The sequence below is a fragment of the Eleginops maclovinus genome, chromosome 9 (assembly GCF_036324505.1).
Source record: "Eleginops maclovinus isolate JMC-PN-2008 ecotype Puerto Natales chromosome 9, JC_Emac_rtc_rv5, whole genome shotgun sequence".
Lineage (NCBI taxonomy): Eukaryota > Metazoa > Chordata > Actinopteri > Perciformes > Eleginopidae > Eleginops > Eleginops maclovinus.
Window position 1 is genome coordinate 20,977,498 of NC_086357.1, and position 21,618 is coordinate 20,999,115.

The 21,618-nt window shown below is 39.9% G+C and overlaps 2 protein-coding genes across 3 annotated transcripts; one reads left to right on the plus strand and one right to left on the minus strand.

The window, feature by feature from the left end:
- Positions 1–492: 492 nt before the first annotated feature.
- uap1 (UDP-N-acetylglucosamine pyrophosphorylase 1) lies at positions 493–12,545 on the minus strand. Of its 2 annotated transcripts, XM_063892028.1 has the most exons (11): positions 12,347–12,545; positions 10,191–10,505; positions 8,377–8,581; positions 7,366–7,541; positions 7,095–7,267; positions 4,320–4,513; positions 4,019–4,159; positions 3,032–3,220; positions 2,732–2,773; positions 1,722–1,788; positions 493–1,209 (listed from the first exon to the last, which is right to left on the minus strand). In XM_063892028.1, the coding sequence occupies exons 2-11, from the start codon at positions 10,471–10,473 to the stop codon at positions 1,117–1,119; spliced, it is 1,563 nt and encodes a 520-aa protein (XP_063748098.1). In that variant the 5' UTR covers positions 10,474–10,505; positions 12,347–12,545; the 3' UTR covers positions 493–1,116. The 2 variants fall into 2 exon arrangements, with proteins under 2 accessions (XP_063748098.1, XP_063748099.1); XM_063892029.1 differs by lacking the exon at positions 2,732–2,773.
- Positions 12,546–13,645: 1,100 nt separating this feature from the next.
- On the plus strand, positions 13,646–20,002 carry ubxn6 (UBX domain protein 6). The gene is made up of 11 exons (XM_063892033.1): positions 13,646–13,832; positions 15,095–15,252; positions 15,475–15,533; positions 15,663–15,791; positions 15,924–16,021; positions 16,162–16,237; positions 16,323–16,407; positions 16,523–16,742; positions 17,478–17,608; positions 17,713–17,861; positions 18,024–20,002. The coding sequence occupies exons 1-11, from the start codon at positions 13,750–13,752 to the stop codon at positions 18,150–18,152; spliced, it is 1,317 nt and encodes a 438-aa protein (XP_063748103.1). The 5' UTR covers positions 13,646–13,749; the 3' UTR covers positions 18,153–20,002.
- Positions 20,003–21,618: the final 1,616 nt, after the last annotated feature.

The following is a 21,618-nucleotide window of genomic DNA, read 5'->3' on the forward strand; positions in this document are numbered from 1 at the left end:
ATATTTGTTTCCCAGTTTTTTGTGCTTTCACACTCACAACCACAAAAACTGTAAAATCCTTCCCACACCGTATTGAACATCAAACTCAAGAATGTTCCTGGTCTATTTTCTCAAATTTTAGGACCCAAAATTACATATTTTGAGACAACGATCATGGTTAAGTGAAAACACTGAGAATTTGTGTAAAGATAACTAGCATCTGACTGTGGCATCTGCGGGTACTTTTTCAAATGCAATGACGCAACTGCAGGGGTTGTAGCATACTTACTAACATCGAGCAAGAGTATCAGAATATCAATCATCATCATTCTTGAAAAAAATATAGGTGCAGGCACTTTAAATGGCCAATTTCTATTTAAAAAAACAAAGGTCTTGATCTTTTTTACCCCTCACATTCAAAAATGTAATGGATTTCCACAGACAATGGGGACATTTGTGAAGCAGACAGCCTAGAAACGCACAGGTTATCACACACATATAAAAGACAACATGTTCAGTAGGTTTTCCAATCAGGAAACTTCTTTAATGAAGAAGATAGAAATCATCTCTTAAAGCTGGATAATATCTGATCTTCAACAATTGCAAGCAAAAAAAGAAGCAGATATTATAAATACCCCCCAGAGCCTGTACCATGTACCTAAATTACATGCAAATAAGCACCTTTCTGATTTCTGCTTTCATTTCATCACAGTTCAATGTTGTATAAAATCACCAGGTAAAATGAGATGGTCGTTCCAACCTATAGAGCATCTATCAGTAAATATAAAAATAAGTCTCATAAGCAAAATAAATAGATGCACCTGAAGACTGCTTCATCCAGTCTGTAAGACAGGGATTTCATACTTCATCTTATGCTATGTTCAAGTGCTTTTCATGACAATTATCAACTTAAAATGATATTAATATAGGAAGCAGAAAGAAAATGTGGCACATTTAAACGATTCATTCCTCTGGGTAGTTCATTCAATTCGGAGAGGACAGTCTCTTTCATTCTACAGTTTCTTTTACATTTGTTATTGCACAGTGGTGACATCACAGTTTCCCCTCTGCAAAACGTTGAGAAACAAAGGGAGGTTGGTCTTTGGGTGTTCCCTCTCTCTCTCTCTCCTTCATTGTCTAAACTCCGTTCTTCACCAGCTCGTGGACTCCTTTCTCGTCGATCATCACGTTTTGATGAAACTCTCGTCCCTTCACCAGAGCTTCAAGACCCTTAAAATAAGCAAATAACACCATCAGGACAATCACCAAATGCTCTTGTGAAGACATTTTCTTCTTACAACCCACTTATACATTTACCAATGTTTTCTTATTTGTAAATAAGCACATTTATATTACATTTAATTCAATACAACTACGGCCTTCTCTTTCCTGTATCTACAGTATATGTTCCGGTTTCCTTTACTGCATTGTTACAGATAATAACAAAGGAGTCTAATTTCAGGCATGGGGTGTATGGGAGGGATACTTCCCATTTACATGCACAAAAACCTCTAGAACACACTACAGAAAAAGGAAATCCAGAACAAGCAGAAAAGGGGCCCTTTAAGATACAAAAAAACGTCATGAATTTCACCTAAACATTTGTTAGGATCTTTCTCAAGAACACATTTTAGAACAAACATAGGAAAATATGATTGGGTGTACAGATTATTCCAGATCAACTGTAGGAGCAGAACAACATCTGGAGTTTACATTTTATACATTATTCCTCGCCTCCTTACCTCTCCCCCGTAGGACACCAGTGGGGAGATCTCACATTTGATTGGCAGGTCTGTTCCGTCCTTCAGGCTGTGTTGGAAAAGGAACACATTCAGGGAGAATAACAGGGAGAGAAAAAATGAAACAGAATGAGTGATTTTCTCATGAAAGCACAGAGGGACAGTAGTTAAGAGAAGCAGCTGTACATCCTTGACACAGCTGTTCTTCGACTGAGGCTTGTGATTAGAGTTCGAAGGCAGAGAATTAGAGCTTCATTATTCCCAAACATGACCAGTGATTATCCCTCTGACCCATAACAGACTTCCTGAAAAAAAACAAATGAATGACAGGTAATGTGGTGGTATCTCCTCGCAGTTTTTCTGAAAAAACAGGGGAATTTGCCCCCACATCCCCATCACTCAACTTGTTTATTTCTAGATAATCATTACAGACAACAATCACTGATCACACATCAGGTGTTTCAGGTGTTTCCTGAGCAGCTGCCCACGCAGCTGTATCATTTGAATTAAGGCAAAGCTGATTGTTTGAGCGAAAAGAACACCCTTTAAGAGCCAGAATAACATTCATGGAGGCCATAAATGTTATTGAAGCACATGCTAATGTATTATTATTTCAACATCTATTGCAAAGCTGCAAAGCTGCTTGCCAAAAGTGTGACCAGTACCAATTACTCAGCATGCAATACAGCGTATTTATTAGTAGCAACCATCTGAAGGGACAAAGATCCGTCACCAGGTCATTATGACTTCACATCATCTGACCGAGACACAGAGAGCACTGCGTATTCAGTCGTCTAAACTGATCCACGCTGTCATTCCCTTCATCACAACCGGCTGCAAAGAGACAGAAAATTGGCCGCCATCATGCGTCCACGCAGATTCCTCTTTTCAGTGGTAATGAAGGAAGGCAGATCAGAAGAAGATAGAATATAGTGTTAAAGTTTCTGAGCGAGAGGGAAAGAAGGCCAGGATCCCATCACCATGCCGTCAGTACTGCAGGGGAGGATAATTACTTTCTGTTGCCATCATCTGTGACACTGCCTTCTGCTCCGTCTCTGGAAACATTTCACGGGACACACGGGAGCAAGAACAAGCATGAGAGAAGGGGAAGTGAGAGTGTGAGGCTAATAGAAAATAGTGTTTATAAACACATAAAAAACGTAAATAAAAGCCAATGCATATGTACACAAAGTGTGGAAGGCTGGAGCGACCACGAAGGACCCACTTCTGTGCTCATGCCAAACATGATGTGTGTGTGCTGTGACGTGAAATGACATGAACGGTGCTGCGTTTAACAGGCTGGCTGCGGTCACCTCGGTATGGCGGGCACATGTCTGCCGTTCTCGTCGATAAAGTGTCCCCCTGCGTTGAGCACCCAGCGGTGGTGCAGAGACATGAGGGCGTGTCTGGCTGTGGTGGGCGTGTCTTTTGCATCCTGACTATCGGCATTCTTCAGCGGGGAAAACTCGTCCTCCCGCAGCACCTCATACACCACAAATGTCCTGTTTGAAACACACACAGCAAGACATTAGCCTAACAGATTAAAGGGTGGACAATGACAAGGAACAAAATGGGCATATACGACCCAAAACATTTATCTGAATATCTGAAATGATCAAATTGAGGACCTACATAGTTATGTGGTTCATCAATTAAGGATTGCTTAATTGCTAATGGCCGATAGTGCCTTAATGACTTGTAAAAAAATCCTGTTGCAAATTAAGCTAGCTCATCTGGATTCTGCTTTGTTGGGCACTACTGTATTCCATCTCCTCAGCAACACAGAAAACCAGTTCTTATTTATTTTACTTTGAAAAGAAACAAAAGATCCCTTGAGGAAAGCTGACATGGCTGCAGAGTTTTTCCATCAGTCATTCTTTACAGGAATCCTGTCATGAGATGTATAGTTATTTTAGTGGCAACGTGACTCAAAACTGATGTAATGCAGCGTTGGAGGAGGAGGAGGAATGAGTGAACAGCTCATAAACCTCCATCTTCCTGTTAGGAGCTTGGCAGGCTATGTCTGCTGGACCAGACCTTGGAGCACTGGGGCATGTGGATAGAGATCAGGACTGGGAAAATGGAGTTGGTTCATGCATTGAAGGCTAGATCAAGGACTAGTAAAACCCAGAGTCTGAGGCCTGCCAAAAGAACATATGCAATCCAGCCACCTCTCAAAAGCAGCATAGGATATTCATTGTATTCTCCATGCTCTAAGGGCTTTTAGTTTGAGGTGAGAGGCTGTCTGCTGATGCTCTCACACACTCTGTGCCCTCTATGGAAAACGCTCTGTAACTCACTTGGCGAACTGGAAGATGTCAAAGACAAACTTTTCCATTTTAATTCCATTTGGTTTGTCTGGTTTGATTAGCTGACCCTCTGCATTCACATATGGGATTTTCTTCTGGGCCACGTGGTGCTGCAGCTGCGGCTCGTACTTCCTGTTGTACAAACAAAGAAAAAAGAAGCTGGTTCATTGCAGCGCATTACCTTTATAATGATATGGAGCTTCTGTTCTCACCACAAGAAAGCACAACTACTGATAAAAGAGCATAACACTTGCGTTACTATAAGCGTATGTTCAGGGTGCATTGTTCTTACTGCACTATGTCTTTCAGAAAAGCGAAGCTGAAGAAGTGATTGGCCACGTTTCCTGCGTTGAACATCAGACGGCCGTCAGTGCTGCGCTTCTCAGCAGTTGCCAAGGTGATCTCGCTGTACTCCACCACTTGATAATGTCCGTCCACCTTGCAGACGACGCCCACCGCCTCTGTCGGGTTGTTTTTCTCCACCACCTAGATACGATACAACAAGAAGACTTTGTAGCTGACCAGAACACAGGTGTAATGTGAAGGTTCTGGGATTCACTGTTTCACAGTTTCACTGGATCGAAAAAGCAGTTTCTTAGTTTTTACTCATAGTGACATCACTATGTAACACTAACGCTTCTATTGGCTAGTTCTCCAACACATTTTATGTGGTAGGCTCACAACAGAGCCAGCCAGCTAACCAATCAGAGCAGACTGGGTTTCAGATAGAAGGTGAAAAGAGGTGCTGAAGCACAGGCAGTATGACAAAAAAAGCACTAGTTACAAGACAAGAGGTTTGAGTAAAAATAAGCCTTAAGTTTAGGTTTGTTTTTTAAGTTGGATCAAAAAGGAGATTTTCCTAAGTAAGTTTACTTTATAAAGCCAATAAGTTAAAGTCAGCACTGAATGAAAAATAAAAACCCTTCTCCCCATCTGCTGCTGGATGCTAATGACAGAGCGGAGTCCTGATGAGGGGTTGGTGAGCGGGGTGGAGTGAGGGTGAGGGGTGGGGGAGCCACATGAAATGGAGTTTAGTAATTTATGATGGGAGGGTGGGACTCTGCTCTGATCTGATCCTTCCATCTCTGCTCCACCGCACAACTCGTAATGTCAAACAGGAGTCTGGACAGTGTTTGGTTCCACACAGTTAAATATTTGGATGTATTCTGCGTTAGCTGGAAGATATACAAAGCAGGATGAAAACTCTCTGTGGTCCGCTAATAACGAGTCCTGTAGGAGTAAGTCTGAGTGTATGACAAGAACGAGATCTAACAAACATTACCTCATATAAGTGTGATTTGAAAGACGTAGAAGCAAAACTTATAAGAAGGAACTGAGAATACAAGAAAATGTGTATAAGATCTTTTTGATGAAACTACGTGGTGACTCAGAAGACACTCAGGCATATGTGCCTCCGTTGCACACACACACGTTTCTTAATGCTGGATTTAAAATAAACAGGCAGGAAACGACACAGAGGCTCTAAGTAAATGATAGTTTTACTATGGACGTGCTTTTCTCTGAATGAGAAGTTAATAATCTTCAGAAAAAGAGGGAAGTACGTTATCTCAAGTGAATGCATTTTTTTTATTATCCGTCATCTAATGCATGTTTCTGTCACGTCTGGTCCCTCCGGTTTAATGTTTATAACGATTTGGATCACCTATTGGTGGCAACCATGGCAATAACTATCAACTTTTACAACAGGAGACCAATCTGATTACGACTCTCAAACTTTGTTCTGTCAGACAGCAGGTCACTTTCAGCACTCAGCTTTTTACAATGCATTTTTTCTGTGATGGACCAATTTTCTTTAACACTTTCTTGGTCCCTTTGTTACCAATAGATGTTTTCATCCTCCTACCCTCTGCGTTCTCAACCTGCACATGTTCACCAAACAATTGGTAGAAGTAGCTGCATTTCTGATAAAAAAGAGAATATTTCTGATTTTATTCTTTGCTTGAATGTAGATTTTATCTATCCATAATGTAATGTGTTGCTTTATATAGTCTTTTATGTTTCATTTAATATTTAAAAGAGTAAAAGTCGGACCAGTTTTTTCAGTGGATCGAATCCCTCAACATACCTCACACTGATGGACCTGTTTATTCCATGTAATGCGTAAGCTGCACTGGTACCTATTACTAGTCACACAAAAAACAAAGAGAAGAATGAAACCAAAAGAGAACGAATACTACGTGCATCATAAATATGGTGTTTCCAGTTAAATCGCTTTTTTACTTTCCAAAATGAAAGCACTCTCCATCAGCAGAAGTTGAATCTCAATATCAAACTCATGGGATCTGAGACCTGATGAAAAGTTAGAGATGATTGAGGTCTTAACCCCAACATTTCCTAAAAGTTGTAATGAATTTATTGCTCGAGACAAGAAGACTAAAGGAGACAAAAAGGCCTACATCGCCCCCCAGTGGTGAGCTGTGGAGGTTTTTATAGAAACCGATTGTTAAAGAGCAAACCCACCACACCTTTTAAATCAAGACACACACCCATAACCTTTTAGGAGCTTAGGGAATTTAGAAAAACTAGACCAACTGATCAGACTGGATTCCAGTCAGTCCTTTCACTGCTGCTCACTCACTGCTCACCTACTTGATAGATCACTGAGCTTATCAGTATTGCAGGTGTACAATAATAAGTCGAGCATCGCACAACTTTACAACAGGAATCTAAAACCTGCTGCTGCTAATCTTACTATCTCAGTAATAGAATCTGACAGTTCAACTGCTTTTTTCGACTGATCAAAGTGTTCCCGACCTACACTTCTCCTCCGCTCTCTTTACTGGCCTAACATGTTGTGAAGGGTTCTAGTCCTTCTTACATCCAAGACTTGAAAAAACCATACACACCAGCAAGCGCACTTTGCTCTCCAATTATGATGTCTCATATTTATGACCTAAATCGCTGTAAAAAATACATCCATTGTCCCTCAGACAAAATCCTTCATTTAAACTAAAAGTTAAAATGTTTTTTTTAATTAAATCCACAATGACCAACTCGTGACTGCCTGCTTCACTTTCTGTGGAACAGGGCAAGAGGTGTGACCAACCTTAGCTCCACAGTCCGCTGCCTTATTCACACAGAAACCAATAAAGGATGGATCAGCCACTTTCACCAGGATGTTATCCACGCAGTACACATGGATAAATTCAACACCCCGCTGCTCCATGTCTTCCATGATGCCCTGGTTCCTCAGAGCTCTGTAAAGACCCCCATTCCCGTCTGAAAAACAGACACAGAGAGACAACAAGATTGAATATTCCTTTGACACAAAGACACTTTAATGGGAGCAAAAGTCAGAAGAACTGCTGTGAGCTTACCAGGGGCCATGGAGAGCTTTCCTGTGTTCTCCAGGATGATCTTGCCGTCGTAGTCCATGGCTGGTAGCATGCCCTGCTGAAAGAAGATGATGTTGTTCTTTTCCAAGCCAAAATAGTTGTTTCTTGAGAAGTATTCCTTTGTGGACTCCATTGTCCTGCCGCTGGTCATGATGTACCTGAAAGCAGAGCGGGGCACATTGACTTAAAGAGCGCTATTCAGACAAAACGCAATTCAAAGATAAACATATTAACAATAAGTTGTTTTGAGAGACCATTTAAAAACAAAAACGAAAGAACAAGCATTTAAACAAATTAAACATTTGAAAGAAAAAGGCATGAAAAAGAAATCCAACAAATTAAGGATGAATTTTTGGATTTATTGAAAAGCCTCAGCAAACAAAAATAAGTAAACCAAGTAATATGTAAATAAATATTAATATAACAAGTGTTAAAAGGATGATGGGGAAAACCCTTCAAAGTAAATGCTGTATTTTAATCTTCAAAATGTAGTTTCTGTAGCACCTCTTTACGGAAATACAATTTACAACAAGTCGACCCAACCCAGAGACATAGAAAGTTTTAAGAATATGACAGACATGAAAATAATACAACTTTCTTACAGAAACAGACCTAACTTCATTTCTGACATATTTTTCCAGTGACTGTTGAACCCTAACTGCATTGTTATGTAAATGTTATGCAGTGCACTCATTTCCTGTTAAATCCATCATGTCCTTTGATCCACCCGACGGGAATTAATCCTTTTCCAGCTATTCAACTTCCTTCACTGAGTTTGCTTTGAGGCAGTGCTTTGACCCAGTTAATTGTCATGCAAGACAACTACAACAAATGGCTTTGGTTCCTAATATGAAAAGATTAGACAGTATTTGGTAGCTTAGATATTTTTTCTCCTTAAAATAAAGCAGCGATTCACCTGAAAGATGCACTAACTAAAACGCCTGAGTCATCTCTTCCTAAATAAGAGTCCTAAAGCACAACGTGACGTCTTACCAGGGAATACAGCACTTGATTTTGTGCTTCTGCTCAGCCAGCTGCTGCAGCTTCAATATGCGCTCGGCCTGGATCTGAAAGAGGGTTTTGTGGGACGGCAACCCCACGTCGTACATGCCTTTGGGGTAAGAGACCCCCAGTCTTGTTCCCTGGCCCCCGGCCAACAGCAGGACTGCCACTTTACTCTGAGAGATGCAGTGTAGCCCTGGAGGAGCACAGAGCAGGACAGTTACTTTACATAGAAGCAGGAATGTTTGTCCTATAAAGTGTTAATGGTAAAGTGTGTGTAACACTCAGGCTTTGTATAGCTTATATAACTCTAAATTCAAGCACTTTCATGGGTATCGTTACAAAAAATGTCCAGACTTTCAAAGTCATTTATATCAAATTGTTTGTATATTTTCAAACACTTTGTATTTTTTAACAGCTGCTCATAACAGTAGTAGATGCTTTAATCATGATTTATTAATGCTCAGCTAGCTTCAGTCCACCATATTTCTATTGTGAAACGCCCAAAAAAAATATATATTACCAATTAGAGACGACTATATCTGGAACACGACACATTTTTAATCATAGGCTCGTTTTAGATCAATTATAATAGACTTTTTCTAACTACATGCATTAAAATAAGTCTTAGCCATTGTCCATTACTTGATGACTACTCCTACACTACATTGCTGACATAAGCCCTAAAATCTAATTACTCTACACAAGAGTTTGTTTGCTTTTATTGTGGTTCAGGAGTTCAATGCTTTATAACAGGGTCAGTTTATCTTAGATAAACTGCTGCTACGTGACCTGATACGATCTTCTTTGTCATAAGTAGCAATACATAAAGTTTATGTCAGTGGCTTGGGCGGGGCTGCTAGACTTTGACTGCATGCACACACACACACACACACACACACACACACACACACACACACACACACACACACACACACACACACACACACACACACACACACACACACACACACACACACACACACACACACACACACACACACACACACACACACACAGATTTGGCACTGACAGAATGATCTGATAAATGAGGGTCAAACAGCAACTCTATTTACGTCAGACCCAAATCAGGAACAGATGTTCTCTGCTGTTTGCCTCCATTGTCATCCTCGCCCAGGAAAAAAACCCCACTAAAGAGACTCACTAAATGGTCAGACCCCCACTGCAAATCGGGAATGCACAAATTATAATGAACAACGCAAGCTTACTCATATTTCGTATCTACGCAGGAGACTGGGAAACATTTTTGAGTTGTGTTGACGTTCCTCAATGTGGATTTCTTTAAAAACTATTAAAAAAAAGATATTAAATGTTGCTTTTGTATGGGAAGTCATCTACAAGAACGCCCTCTGTCCTATAACAACATCAAAGCTTCTGGGTTACCATGTGATGTTTTAATCCCTTTAAGGCTTCATCGTCTGACACCCTTAAGGATTTCCTCTCCCTCACCTGTTGGCTCACAGCAACAGTTCACTGCACAGCGTCAGTGTCTCCAGGAGTATTGTGCCTGCAGTAACTAGGCAAGTCTTACAAGTATAACAATGGGGGATTGCTCACATGTTATTTCCTACTGTATAACAATGTAATGCATCCAATAAAACCAAATATTGTCTTTTTTACAGAGGACATAAATCACTTCAGTAAATTTCAATGTGGAGCAGCACTAGAGATGTGTTTCCTTATAGCATGTAGTACGCTGATCAAATAGAGGTGTTAAATTCAGACGTAAACAGAAGCTGTATGAATGCACTTACTGTTGGCAGGAACAGTTTAAAGGAACTCACCTTTTAGCTCCCAGTCTTTGAGGCTCTCCCTGTCCCTCGTCACGCTCCCCAGCACCTCTCGGGGCACCGGCTCCATACGAGAATCCATCTTCTCTTGTTTGCTGCTGCTGGACGACTCCATGGCCTTCTGGAAGAATCCATTGATCTCCTTGAAGTCCATCCCCTGCAGGTCAAGGGTCAGTTCGGCCTGCTCCTTGGGGCTCAACTTATTCCAAAACTGCAGGAGGTGAGACTGGCCGGCTTCAGCCAACCTCATGGCGAGTCCGCTGGCGTTTGGGTCCATAATGAACAGTTCTTCTGATTAACTCTGCCACACTGAAACACAGATTTAAAAATGAAATGTGGGGTTAGTAATAAGAGACAATTCTCGTTCCCAAGTACTTGAGCAGAGCTGAGTAAATCTTTCTTCACCTTTTGACGCCCCGCAAGCCTGGAATGAGCTGCAAGGCATACTTACTGAATGACTCTTGACATATTTAAATAATTAAAACAAGTTTTTTACCAAAACATTTTGTTGCTTTTATTGACTGACTGGTTCTCTTTCCCTTTCATTGTTGAATGTTTTATTTATGTGTTTATTTGTCCCTCTTTATACTATTTGTATGTACTAGGTATATGAAACTTTTAGTTTTGCTTACCATCTCGATCAAGGCTCCCAAACAGATTATAAACTGTGTCAAATCAGGAAGTTACTATTTAACAAATGTATTCTACCACTACACATATCATAGTATGTTGGATTTTAAAGGCTGATATTTTTAGACTAAATCTGATTTTGTTTAGAAAAAAACCCCAAACTGTTTGTTCGGCAAATAAATAAGTTCAATTATAATGAAAGGAAATGGTATTGTCTACCACATAACTACCAACTGGTCTTAACGTAGGACAGATAAAAGTTCTTCAATGGCTAGTCATAACTTTTTAAAAGTAGGTGGTGTTCTTCAGGGCCTTATGACCTCAGTACAATCCTGAGCACTGCTTGTTAAACTCGCACAATCAGTGACAAGACAATACACCCAGCATGACATTTTGCTTTTGTTCTGGAACTGTGGGCAATGCAATTATTTTAATAAATGGTGCAATGTTAAATTAATGTGTTTGTTGAACCCACACTCACATCGAGCATCTTGCTTAACCAGGAATTCCTCACACCAATACCGGAGGTGAAGTTTTAGCATTTGAATGGGATGCTAAGGGACTACAGCAAGATACGGCAATACTTTATATTAAAATACATAGCTGTTTGACACATCAATGGGATAGCATTTTTCTGATTTACAGCATTCATGATACTTTCAAACTTTATGTTTCCATGAGTCTGTGTCAGAAACCTTCAGAAGGACTATGAAGGTTTCACGTACAGAGGTGGGAGAAGTACTCAGATGTGTACTTAAGTACCAGAGAGTAGAGATATTCAACTTACAAGTAAAAGTGCTGCAATCAAAATGTTACTCGAGGAAAAGTAGTTGAAAGTATTAGCATCAAAATACACTTAAAATACCAAAAAGTAAAAGTACTCATAATGTAAATCGGTCAATTTCAGAATATATTTTTGGATTGTTATTATTGTTGCATTAATGTGTTTATCAAAGCTGGTAAAGGTGCAGCTAGTTTGAATCACTTTGCATACTGAAGTGGATGTGAAGTTTACTCCAGGTGTAAATGAAGTAGGCTACTGAAGGAGCAAAAAACAGAAATACTCATGTAAAGTACAAGTACCTCAAAATTGTGCTCAAGTACACTACTACTACTTGAGAAAAAGCAGTTACTTTACACCACTGGGCAGAGGACATTTCATATTAGCATGGTAACATGAATTAAGACAAGATAACAGGGACCTTTATTGATCCCCGTAGTGAAATTCAGTTATCATAGCAGCAAAAGAATAAGAAAGAAACACATATAGTCCACATAAAAAACTAAAATAAAAACGTATTAACAGTAAGTTAAATTCTGATCCGGCTGTGTTCTTTTAAAAACAAAAAGTGTGTTTTCTATGCAAACTACACTCATTCTCTATCATTGTGGTGCCTTCAGCAGCAGTGACAGCCGAGCACATACTGTATTAGCAGCTAACCGGCTAACTGTGCAGCTAGCACTTAGCACAGCTCAATGAACACATAAAAGATAACATGCCTGGAATATTAAACTCTTACCTCTCACGTCAAGTGCTCTTCTAGGTTTGAAGACCATTAATGCCACTCTTTCAGTGGTTTCTTCTTGTACTGGTGAATTCGCCTCCCACCCAGACGACACCTCCTCGTACGTCACTTGACGTGACGTGGCACATGCGCCCTCAGCGCTGGTAGGAAATTCAGTTGAGTTAATTCTCAGATGGAGTTTATGAAAGAAACAAAAACGCGGAGTTTCTGATATTCAATGGGATTTCATTTAATAGACTCTGTGTGCTTAAATATGAGCAATCAAAGGTTAAGACTCGTATCAACAGATGGAGGAAAATAACTCAAAATAACTCAAAATAACACAAAATAACTCAAAATAACTCAAAATAACACAAAATAAACGCCCCGAAACATTTTTGTTATTATAGTATTTTTTTGTATTCATGTTGATGGAGTAAGTCCCTCAGTGTTTGTTAAAGCAATAAATGATTGTTTGTCATCTAAGCTGTTTTGGTTGTTTCATTTGTACCCGGCCAACAAAATCTGGGCGTGTTTTCCTACTGAATAACGCCTTAAAGGGTTGTAATGGAATATTGTAAAATAAACTCAGAAAAAAAAAGATATATGCACAACGGTTACAGCATAGCTGCTGGCAATGACAATGGCAGTGTCCACCAACAACATGCAAAATACTAAAGACACATAGAAATTAAGAAATAAATTAAATAGTGTATGTGACACAATCGGGCACGTAAAAGGCAGGAATAAGTAAACTACACGAATGTAAAATTAAATGAGAAAATACAAGATTTGAAATATAATACTGTTAAGTAAAAAAATGTAAATTCTAGATTCCTGTCAGAGAAGTACTTTTGCTCAAAAACTGTCAACAAGTAGCTTAGAATACTTGAAATGAAAGTAGTGTTGGAGTGCCTCACTGTGTTCACAGGAAGGCAGTGAACGCGTGTGATTTTGTGTGACATCTGACATTATATTTGTTCATACTAAATCAATTCTGAAGGGAAAGCAAGGGATTTGAATACGGAAATTGAATATAGAGGCAAAAGCAGAGGAACACAAATATAATGTATGTATTTGGTTAATATGACAGAGTAAATTCAACAAGCATAAAGCTGTAGGATACTTAAACGATATAGAAATTTATATTATAATATAGTGGTTTAAAAAATAATATGTATACTATTTTAAATCATTATGCTATTCACCTGATGATATGAAGAAGTCCAGGGGAAATTGTATTGTACACACTCCTGTACAGTAGGTGGCAGTATGCACATCATTTGCAACCCGCCATTAAATGTACAAAAGAAGAAGAAAAGGCGGAAGTAGTTGTCGATCAGAGTTTGTTTTGGTCCTCTCCTCTGCTAGCTCTTCATCTATTTGAGTTTCTGTGATACATTTTTTCACTAAGGGAAATGAAGAAGCTTTTCGATGGCATTAAGAAAGACATTAAGTTTAAAACTGCGGGACCCGGGAAGAAACTAACTGACGACACCAGGCAAATAACAAACGTTACTTTTTACTGAAGCTACACCGCTAGTGCTAGCCATAGCTACTGTAGTCTAATGTCTGCACTATTTAGTTAGTACATATACTGATGCTGGCCAATAATGGTTATTGATGAGCATGGAGTAAAGTTAACAAGAACTATGTTGATTAGTGATTTTACTGTAACTGGGTTTTCTGTTTTTCCGCTGTCAGCATCTGTGTTATATAACGGTAATGCTCTGCAGCGGGAGTCGCCTCTCTAATCTCAGTGAAGCTAATCCCAAAACACTCTTATTTAGCCACAAGTCTTAGTAATGTAAGTGACTTTTACTCACACTTAAGACACCTTTCAGACGGACTAGAAATACTCCTGCTGTCAGTGGTGTAGGAAGTACTCGAATCTAATACCACAGTGTAAAAGTACCTACAGTGTACAAGTAACAGTAAATGTGTTACTTAAGTAGACATTACAAAGCTATTAGCATCTAAATATACCTAAAAATAATATCATATTATTATAATATTATTGATTATGCTTATGTGGGGAAAAGTACATTTACTTAAGTACACATTTGAGGTAGTATTTTCATTTTATACCACTTCAGATTTCTGCTCTACTACATTTGTAAAGACAATATTGCACTTTACACTCAATTACATTTATTTTACAGATTTATTTAGTAGTTCATATTATATTTAACTAACTAACACCATGACTTGTGTAAAATAACAAAGCGATTAGCATCAAAATATACCTAAAATACAAACTGTTTTTATGTTTTAATGTTTCATATTGTGCAGAATGGCATTTAAATAAAAATAGAAACTAAATGATTGATTATGATTATTGATTCACTAACCCTAAGAGATCACATTGGCTTTTTTGGGGACAATGTGCTATCCTTAGGGGGAGAAAGTAGGTCAACTTCTGAAAGCTGGGAACCTAAAGATTAAAGATGTTCTAGTGATAACTCTGTAATAAACATTATGTTTTGTTTAGGCACCTACTCAATTGTGTAATGGGAAACATGGAATTCAAAGATAACTCAAAGGCTTTTCACCTGGTCTTAAGTATGTAAGGCTATCGACTAACGTTTTTTTATCCTGTTGCTTTCTCTGGGCTTTTGCATCAAATATTATGATCTCTGTCTTTATATTGATTCCGCTGTAGGAAGTTTCTTATCCAAGCAACATTTAAGGTTCAATGGGAATGGAAATTTGAGGCTTTGTAGAGCAACAGCATGTCTCACACTGATTTTTGGTCCACTGTAGTACCAAGCCTGATGTGGTGCAGAGCAGCTCCAGAGCCAGGCCTAATCACCATGGTCCCAGTGAAGGATCCCAGAGGGCTGGAGCCGCAGCCCTGGCTAGAATTGAACAGATTCCACGGCCAAAGGTCCACACCTCTCAGGATGCCATCAGGAACCAGGGTGAGACAAACAACCGTTTTCCAACAATGCTTTACTTCATCATTTTAATCGTAATAACAAAGTAAGGCCTACCTTTTGATGTGTTCATAGATAACGGTTAGATGACATTCAAATAGCGTTTGATTTATGAATAACAATTTTGTTTTCTATTGCTTATGATCTATTTGCATGTTGACAATATGGGTTCTAGCAAAGTAATATAATTTCACGATTTTCTTGTAGTCAAAAGAGAACTGGAGGCGGCGTCACTGGCTGAAAAAGACAAGGCAGAATCAGAGGAGGTATGTTGACAGGGATTTAATGTTACATCAAGGTTTGGAAATGTCTGAAATGCCACAAATAACTTTATTAATGACTCAGAGCGATTAGCATTTTGTCTTATGATACGTGTGAACAACATTTCTTTCCAGAGATCCAAAGTGCCAGTGATAGCTCCCGCCTGTCTCTCAGTGTCAGGCGTGTATTTCACCTGTCCGCTAACGGGAGCCACTTTAACTAAGAGTGAGAGGGAAGTACACATTAAAGAGGCCATTTTAATGGTACGTCTTCAAACATTATTACTTGTTTATTGTGTTCAGTTTCAAACTTGTTTGCAACATAATGATTTAATCTGAATATGACTGAATGTTATTATACTGAGTATTGTTGTTGTTCTTTGTTTGTACTGTCAGCGGTTTGAGGAGGATGCTGTGGAGGCCTCTGTTATGATGATCCACACATTTAACAAAGACAAAGACAAAGTAAAGGCTGCTGTCGACATTATGAGCAAGTAAGACACAGGGGATCGTCTTGCGGACCTTGATTTCAGTTTTGACTTGATGTCTGTTGTCAGCGAGTTAAATATCTTCATTGGCTTTAATGTTGACTATTGTTTTCTGTTTTTTCATTGATTTGACAATATCTTGACAGGTATATTGAAAATATATGTAAGAATCCCACTGAGGAGAAATACAGGAAGATTAAACTCAGCAACAAGGTGTACCAGGTGAGTCTGAAACAGGGTTGTCTCATTTATGTTAACCCCCTTTGAGTATAAGCATTAGGAATATATTGTATATATTTGATTTCAGGATAAAGTTCGGTCTGTGGAGGGCACTAGAGAATTCCTGGAGGCCCTAGGCTTCACAAGCATTATGCTTCCTGTAGAGGGTAAAGGTAAATGAATCCTGATGCTCATGATTAACAATTCCTTATCTGGTTTCACAGAATAAGTAAATGTCATGCCAGTCAGTGATTACATTTTCGGATTTATGCTGTTCCCTGAGTACAGAGGAGGACGAGGAGTTCCTGGTGTTACTGGAGCATAGCCCTGACGCCCTGGAATTAATGCAGGAGAGGAGGGACCGTCTCCATAGAGGAGAGCCAGTCCGAGCTCAGCTGGACAGACAGCCGCAAGCATTCAGATCTTCTCCCAATGCTCAGCGCTTCGAGCTGCCACAGGAATTTTATAACCTGACGGCAGAAGAGCTCAAGAAGGAGCAACTGCAGAGGTAAAGACTCCTAGTTATTGGTTAATGTGTCATTTTTTCTGATCCACTTTTGGTTCTTGTAACAACCCTGACAGCAGCGGTCTTGATCATCTGAGGCTGTTTGATAGCTGCTTTTAAAGACCCGAGCAAAAATAACAGAATTAAACAATACATGCATGTATCCTGTGCTCTGTGCAAAATAGAAATGTGTATTGCATCTTTTTTAGATCTGGGGGCATTTTCTCAAAAAACAAGATTTAATGTTGTACACCTCTAATTCTTTTTTTTCTCTGATTGTGGAAGTATTGACAGGAATGTAAAGGAAAGATCAATACCTGATTCCTAACATCTCTTTTTTTCTAATGGAAAAAACACTCTATCTGTATACTATACGATATTGTGCAACCCGAATTTACTCACAAGCTAGGCTGTTGCAAAACAACCCCATAATTGCCTGCACATTAAACTGAATGGATAAAGCTTGTTTTCTGCACGTTTGTGGCTGAGAAGAACAAAACAACAGAAAAGCAGCACATATAATTCACCTTGATCGCAAACATCCTCAAAACACATGCATAAATAATGTATGAAAACAGAACCCTTACATTTTTATCCCTGTCATATGTGCTTCCTCACTCTGGGAAATAATAAAGTGTGCCACCAGACAACTAGCAGGATTGATGTCTTGTGGTATTTGTCCTTCATTCATTTTAGAGAACCTGCACTCAACATGTGTGTTTTGTGTGCATTTCCTAGGAGTGAGATCGTGGAGAAGAATGCCATGCTGCGTACTAAAGCCATGAGGGAGAAGGAGGAGCAGAGGGAGAGAAGGAAATACAACTACACTCTGCTCCGGATCCGACTGCCTGATGGAACCCTGCTTCAGGGTAAGAGCTTCTTTTTTCTTTGTTTTCAGAACAAAACCAAATAAAAAAAGTTGAAAGTTCTGATGCAAATGGAAATGAGCAGTAGAGATGACGTGTGATCGCAGGGACGTTTTATGCATGGGACCGGTTGCCTGTGCTGTTTGCGTTCCTACGGGAGTCTTTGGTGGACGGCTGGCAGCCCTTTGAGCTCATCGCTCCTGGAGGTCAGAAACTTAAAGAGACTGAAGAGGTGGCTCTCGCAGAGTGCAACCTGGTGAGTGAGTCTACTTCATTGCATTGAATGGCATTGTCCTTCATTCATTGTCATGATGCCGTGCTACAGATGAGTCCCACATGCTTTTTAAAAATGTCTTTAGAAGAGCAAATTAGGTCGGTGCCATAGATCATTTAAAACTTCTATGTCTGTATGTTTCAGGTCCCTGCAGCTCTGCTCACATTTGTCTGGGATGCAGCCGTGCAAGCGGATATTGCAGCTGCAGGTGGGAAGAGCCCCGCCCCCCTCCTCAAACCAGAGCTGCTGGAAACCATTCGGACCCTGAGCTGAGCAGACACCCTGACCCCGATCTCTCCCTGCCGCCTCCCCCTGTGGTCCTCCTGGGGTGGAATTGCTCATTTACAAATGACTAGTGATACGTTTATTTTTACAAATGCTAACTTTAAAGTCAGTAGCGGTGATAAAATAGGGGCAACTTCCCCTCAATGCGCTTGTTTCGCTGAGCATTATCCTCCATGTGAGGATGGTGTCCCCTCTCAGCTGCACCTTATACTGAAGGACGCATTTACTAACAGATGGTTAGTAAGGCTTGTTGCATCATGAATGTACAGGCTGTGTAGAAAACCGAGGAACAGTGGAAGCTCTAACATTACCTACCAGTCAGGTATTCTTCATTTGGCATGTTGAGAGACCTTGTTTTAACTGTGGCGACATTTCCTCCCCTTGTTTTGAAGTAAAACAGTTATATTAACGCTATTACTGATCGTTCATGTAGAGAAGAATCAAGAGTAGTACAGCCTGGTTATAGATTCTGTTGCGAAGTATTTTGTATCTCAGTACAGAGCTTTTGCCATTTAAAAGCTGCTGGGTTTCTGTGCACAGGCCTCCACTTGAAATGCTTCTGTTTGGCGGTGCTCCAGTTTAAACAGTGTTTAGTGTGTCCGGTCTGATGCAAGTCTAGCTTGTCCGTTTGTCCTCTGCAGTGGCCTAACAGCCTTGTTGTACAACAGACTTCTGGCGTAGTAACTAAAGCTACAGATGTTATTTATGTTTTTTGAGATGAGCAGCAACCTGCACCTTAATCCAATCTTTCTTGATAATTAGATTTAAAATTGAAGTCCAAAACTGAGACTTCTTTTTACAGACTATAATGGCACTCTGATAGAGCACACCTGCGCTAAATCATTTGTTTTATGTCACTTGATTTGGATCCACTCCGAAATGTAATCTGTTCTCCCTTAGCTTCACCCTTCCCAAACCAAAAACCTAACCTCCTTCATGAAGGGTATTAAGATCAAATCTGAAGTTGAATCTAATACCAATATATATTCTTGTATTTGAGCAGTTTGAAGCACTTTTTAGGATTACCTACCACTTTACAAAACACTAAAAGGTGCCCTCAATGTAAAAAATAAAGCTTGAAGATATCGCTTTATGCATACTATGGTAGTAACGGTCGTAATTGCAGAGGCTCACTGCAGAGGTTTCATGTAGCTTACTTGCTCTGGCATGCTGGCTGGCATAAATTACATTTCTGTTGTCAAAACTGGTTGCATGTACTTTTTGTGTCTTAAAAGTCATGTTTTTGTTTGTATCAAACACATTTCCCTGGTATAAAGAAGTATTTCAAACATGGTGGTAGTACACGAACATGCGGTTAACCTATATCACTGAATCAATGAGTGTCGAAGCGGTTTTAGATTCACCCTTGTCACTTCGTCAGTCGGGTGACTTATACATTTATTTTGGTAGTGCTTTTCCTGTATGCTAATTATATTTGCTTGTGGTTGGTTAAGATGACAACGACCTACCTCCCACTGCTTATCTATCTGACACATCCCAAGTGAGTTGTACACTAAAGTGGAAGTCCTGAATGTTTTTCTTTTCCAGAGGAGGTAATTGCACAACAAAAATCTGTTCAGCTGCTTTGTTAGGTGTAAAGTTTGACTACACAACCCCAGCGTTTGAGGACTAAGACAGTCGCAAGCAACATTTCTGCACTCCTCTGCTGTCTTTTATTTAATGTAAATGTTTGATCTGCATCGTAACCTTAATGGATTCCAAGTCAGCAGTAGTGATGTGTCCAGACCGAGTTGTATTCTGTTACTTTTCAACCTGCCTGTAAAAGAGATCACTTGCATTGCATCATAACTTTTGTTTAATAAACATTTCTGAGGCGAGTCTGTTTCACTTCAACATGTACCTAAAGGATGCTTCTTTAAAACACACAAGAACCACACAATGCGGACTTTCCTGAAAAAACTCTTCGAGTAGAAATGTTTTGTATTCCTCTGAAAATCATCACAGCTTACACCATGACATTCGGTGTCTAGCGTCTACTGAACTGTAAGGCTTTGCTGCGAGACACAAATCTAGAGATTTTTGAGGCTTTACTGTTTGTTTTTACTCTACGCACTAGCAGGTACACACCATTTCCACCATGAATGCCAGGTGGTGGAAGCCATTTAAAAAAAATGTTTAAAGCCATCTTGTCTGTGTTGAATGAATATATCTCAAATTTGTAGGGTATTCTTTATCCTATATTTATCTTAAAATAAACTAATGCATTCCTTTGTTAAGATTACTAGTTTCAATGTAAATAAAAAACATGTCTGCAAGATCGCGCTCATTTGAACCCTATGAAGCATGCAGCCGAATGTCACACTTTTTACTGCTTTCTGCAATGGTGCCTTGCTACTGAAGTGATAAGTGTGTGTTGCTATGGCTGTTGGATAAGGGTATGTGTAGGAACAAAAAGTGTGTGTGTCCAACTTCAGGCCCCACTCTGCATTATAAAGTAATTCAATAATAAAAACGATGAGCTGCTCAGGAGGAAACTGGCCCTTGTTGGCACCATTGGCCAAAATAAGTCCCAGCTTCCCCCTCGTTTGCGCCAGGCAACAGGGAGAGCGGTCTTATCCTCCACCCTTGCTCTTACGGAGACCCACACACTGGTCTCGAACATCCCTCGACGGGGCCGGACGGTGCTGCTTCTAAGCACGAAACACCTCAGTCCAGACATAAGCGACGGAATTAAGAGAAAGCCCGTCCTGATCAAAGATCACAGATAAAAAAGGAGGTGTTGACAACTTTGATAAGGTACAGTAGATGCCATTACGCATCAGTTACGCACATTTATTTATTCCTGCTCTTATGGTCTTTTCTAAAATATATGTAATGAGTACTTTCATACAAAATAAATCGGTATCATGAGAAAGAATACTTGGACAATGTATTCATATTTTCTTGTTTCAGTGGCTACTGGCTCTCTTCCACAATCTGGTTGACATTTCACATTACAACGCCTGCATCCTGTGGACATCAATCGAGCCATCCTGGCAGCAGCAGAAACCTTACGGGACGCTCTTCATTGAAGAGGTGGGAGAAATGCGGGTGACCCCCACACATCAAGAAGAGAGGGCGCTTTCCCTGCTCATCCGCCGCTGCAGGAATGCTCTCAGATCTGCAGGGTGCTGCTGCAGGCCCCTCTCTCATCGATAAATGTAACGGCAGGAGGCAGTGCGACTCTTGATGGACAGTAAGAGAAGAGTTTGCAACATCTGCTGCACATGTGGGAAATTCACATGCAAGGACTAGTCTGTCCATTTGCAGCCCCTGCTCAAACCGAGCTGGACTCTCACACCCAGACAGATCTTCATCATTCTCTGTTATATTTTTAGCACACAACAGGGCAATAGGCTTTTAGTGGGGGAAAAATGTGTGGTAGGAAAAGGCCTAGTGAAAATCACCATATATCATTAGAGCCTGACATGTTTAACTGTAATCTCCCACTGCA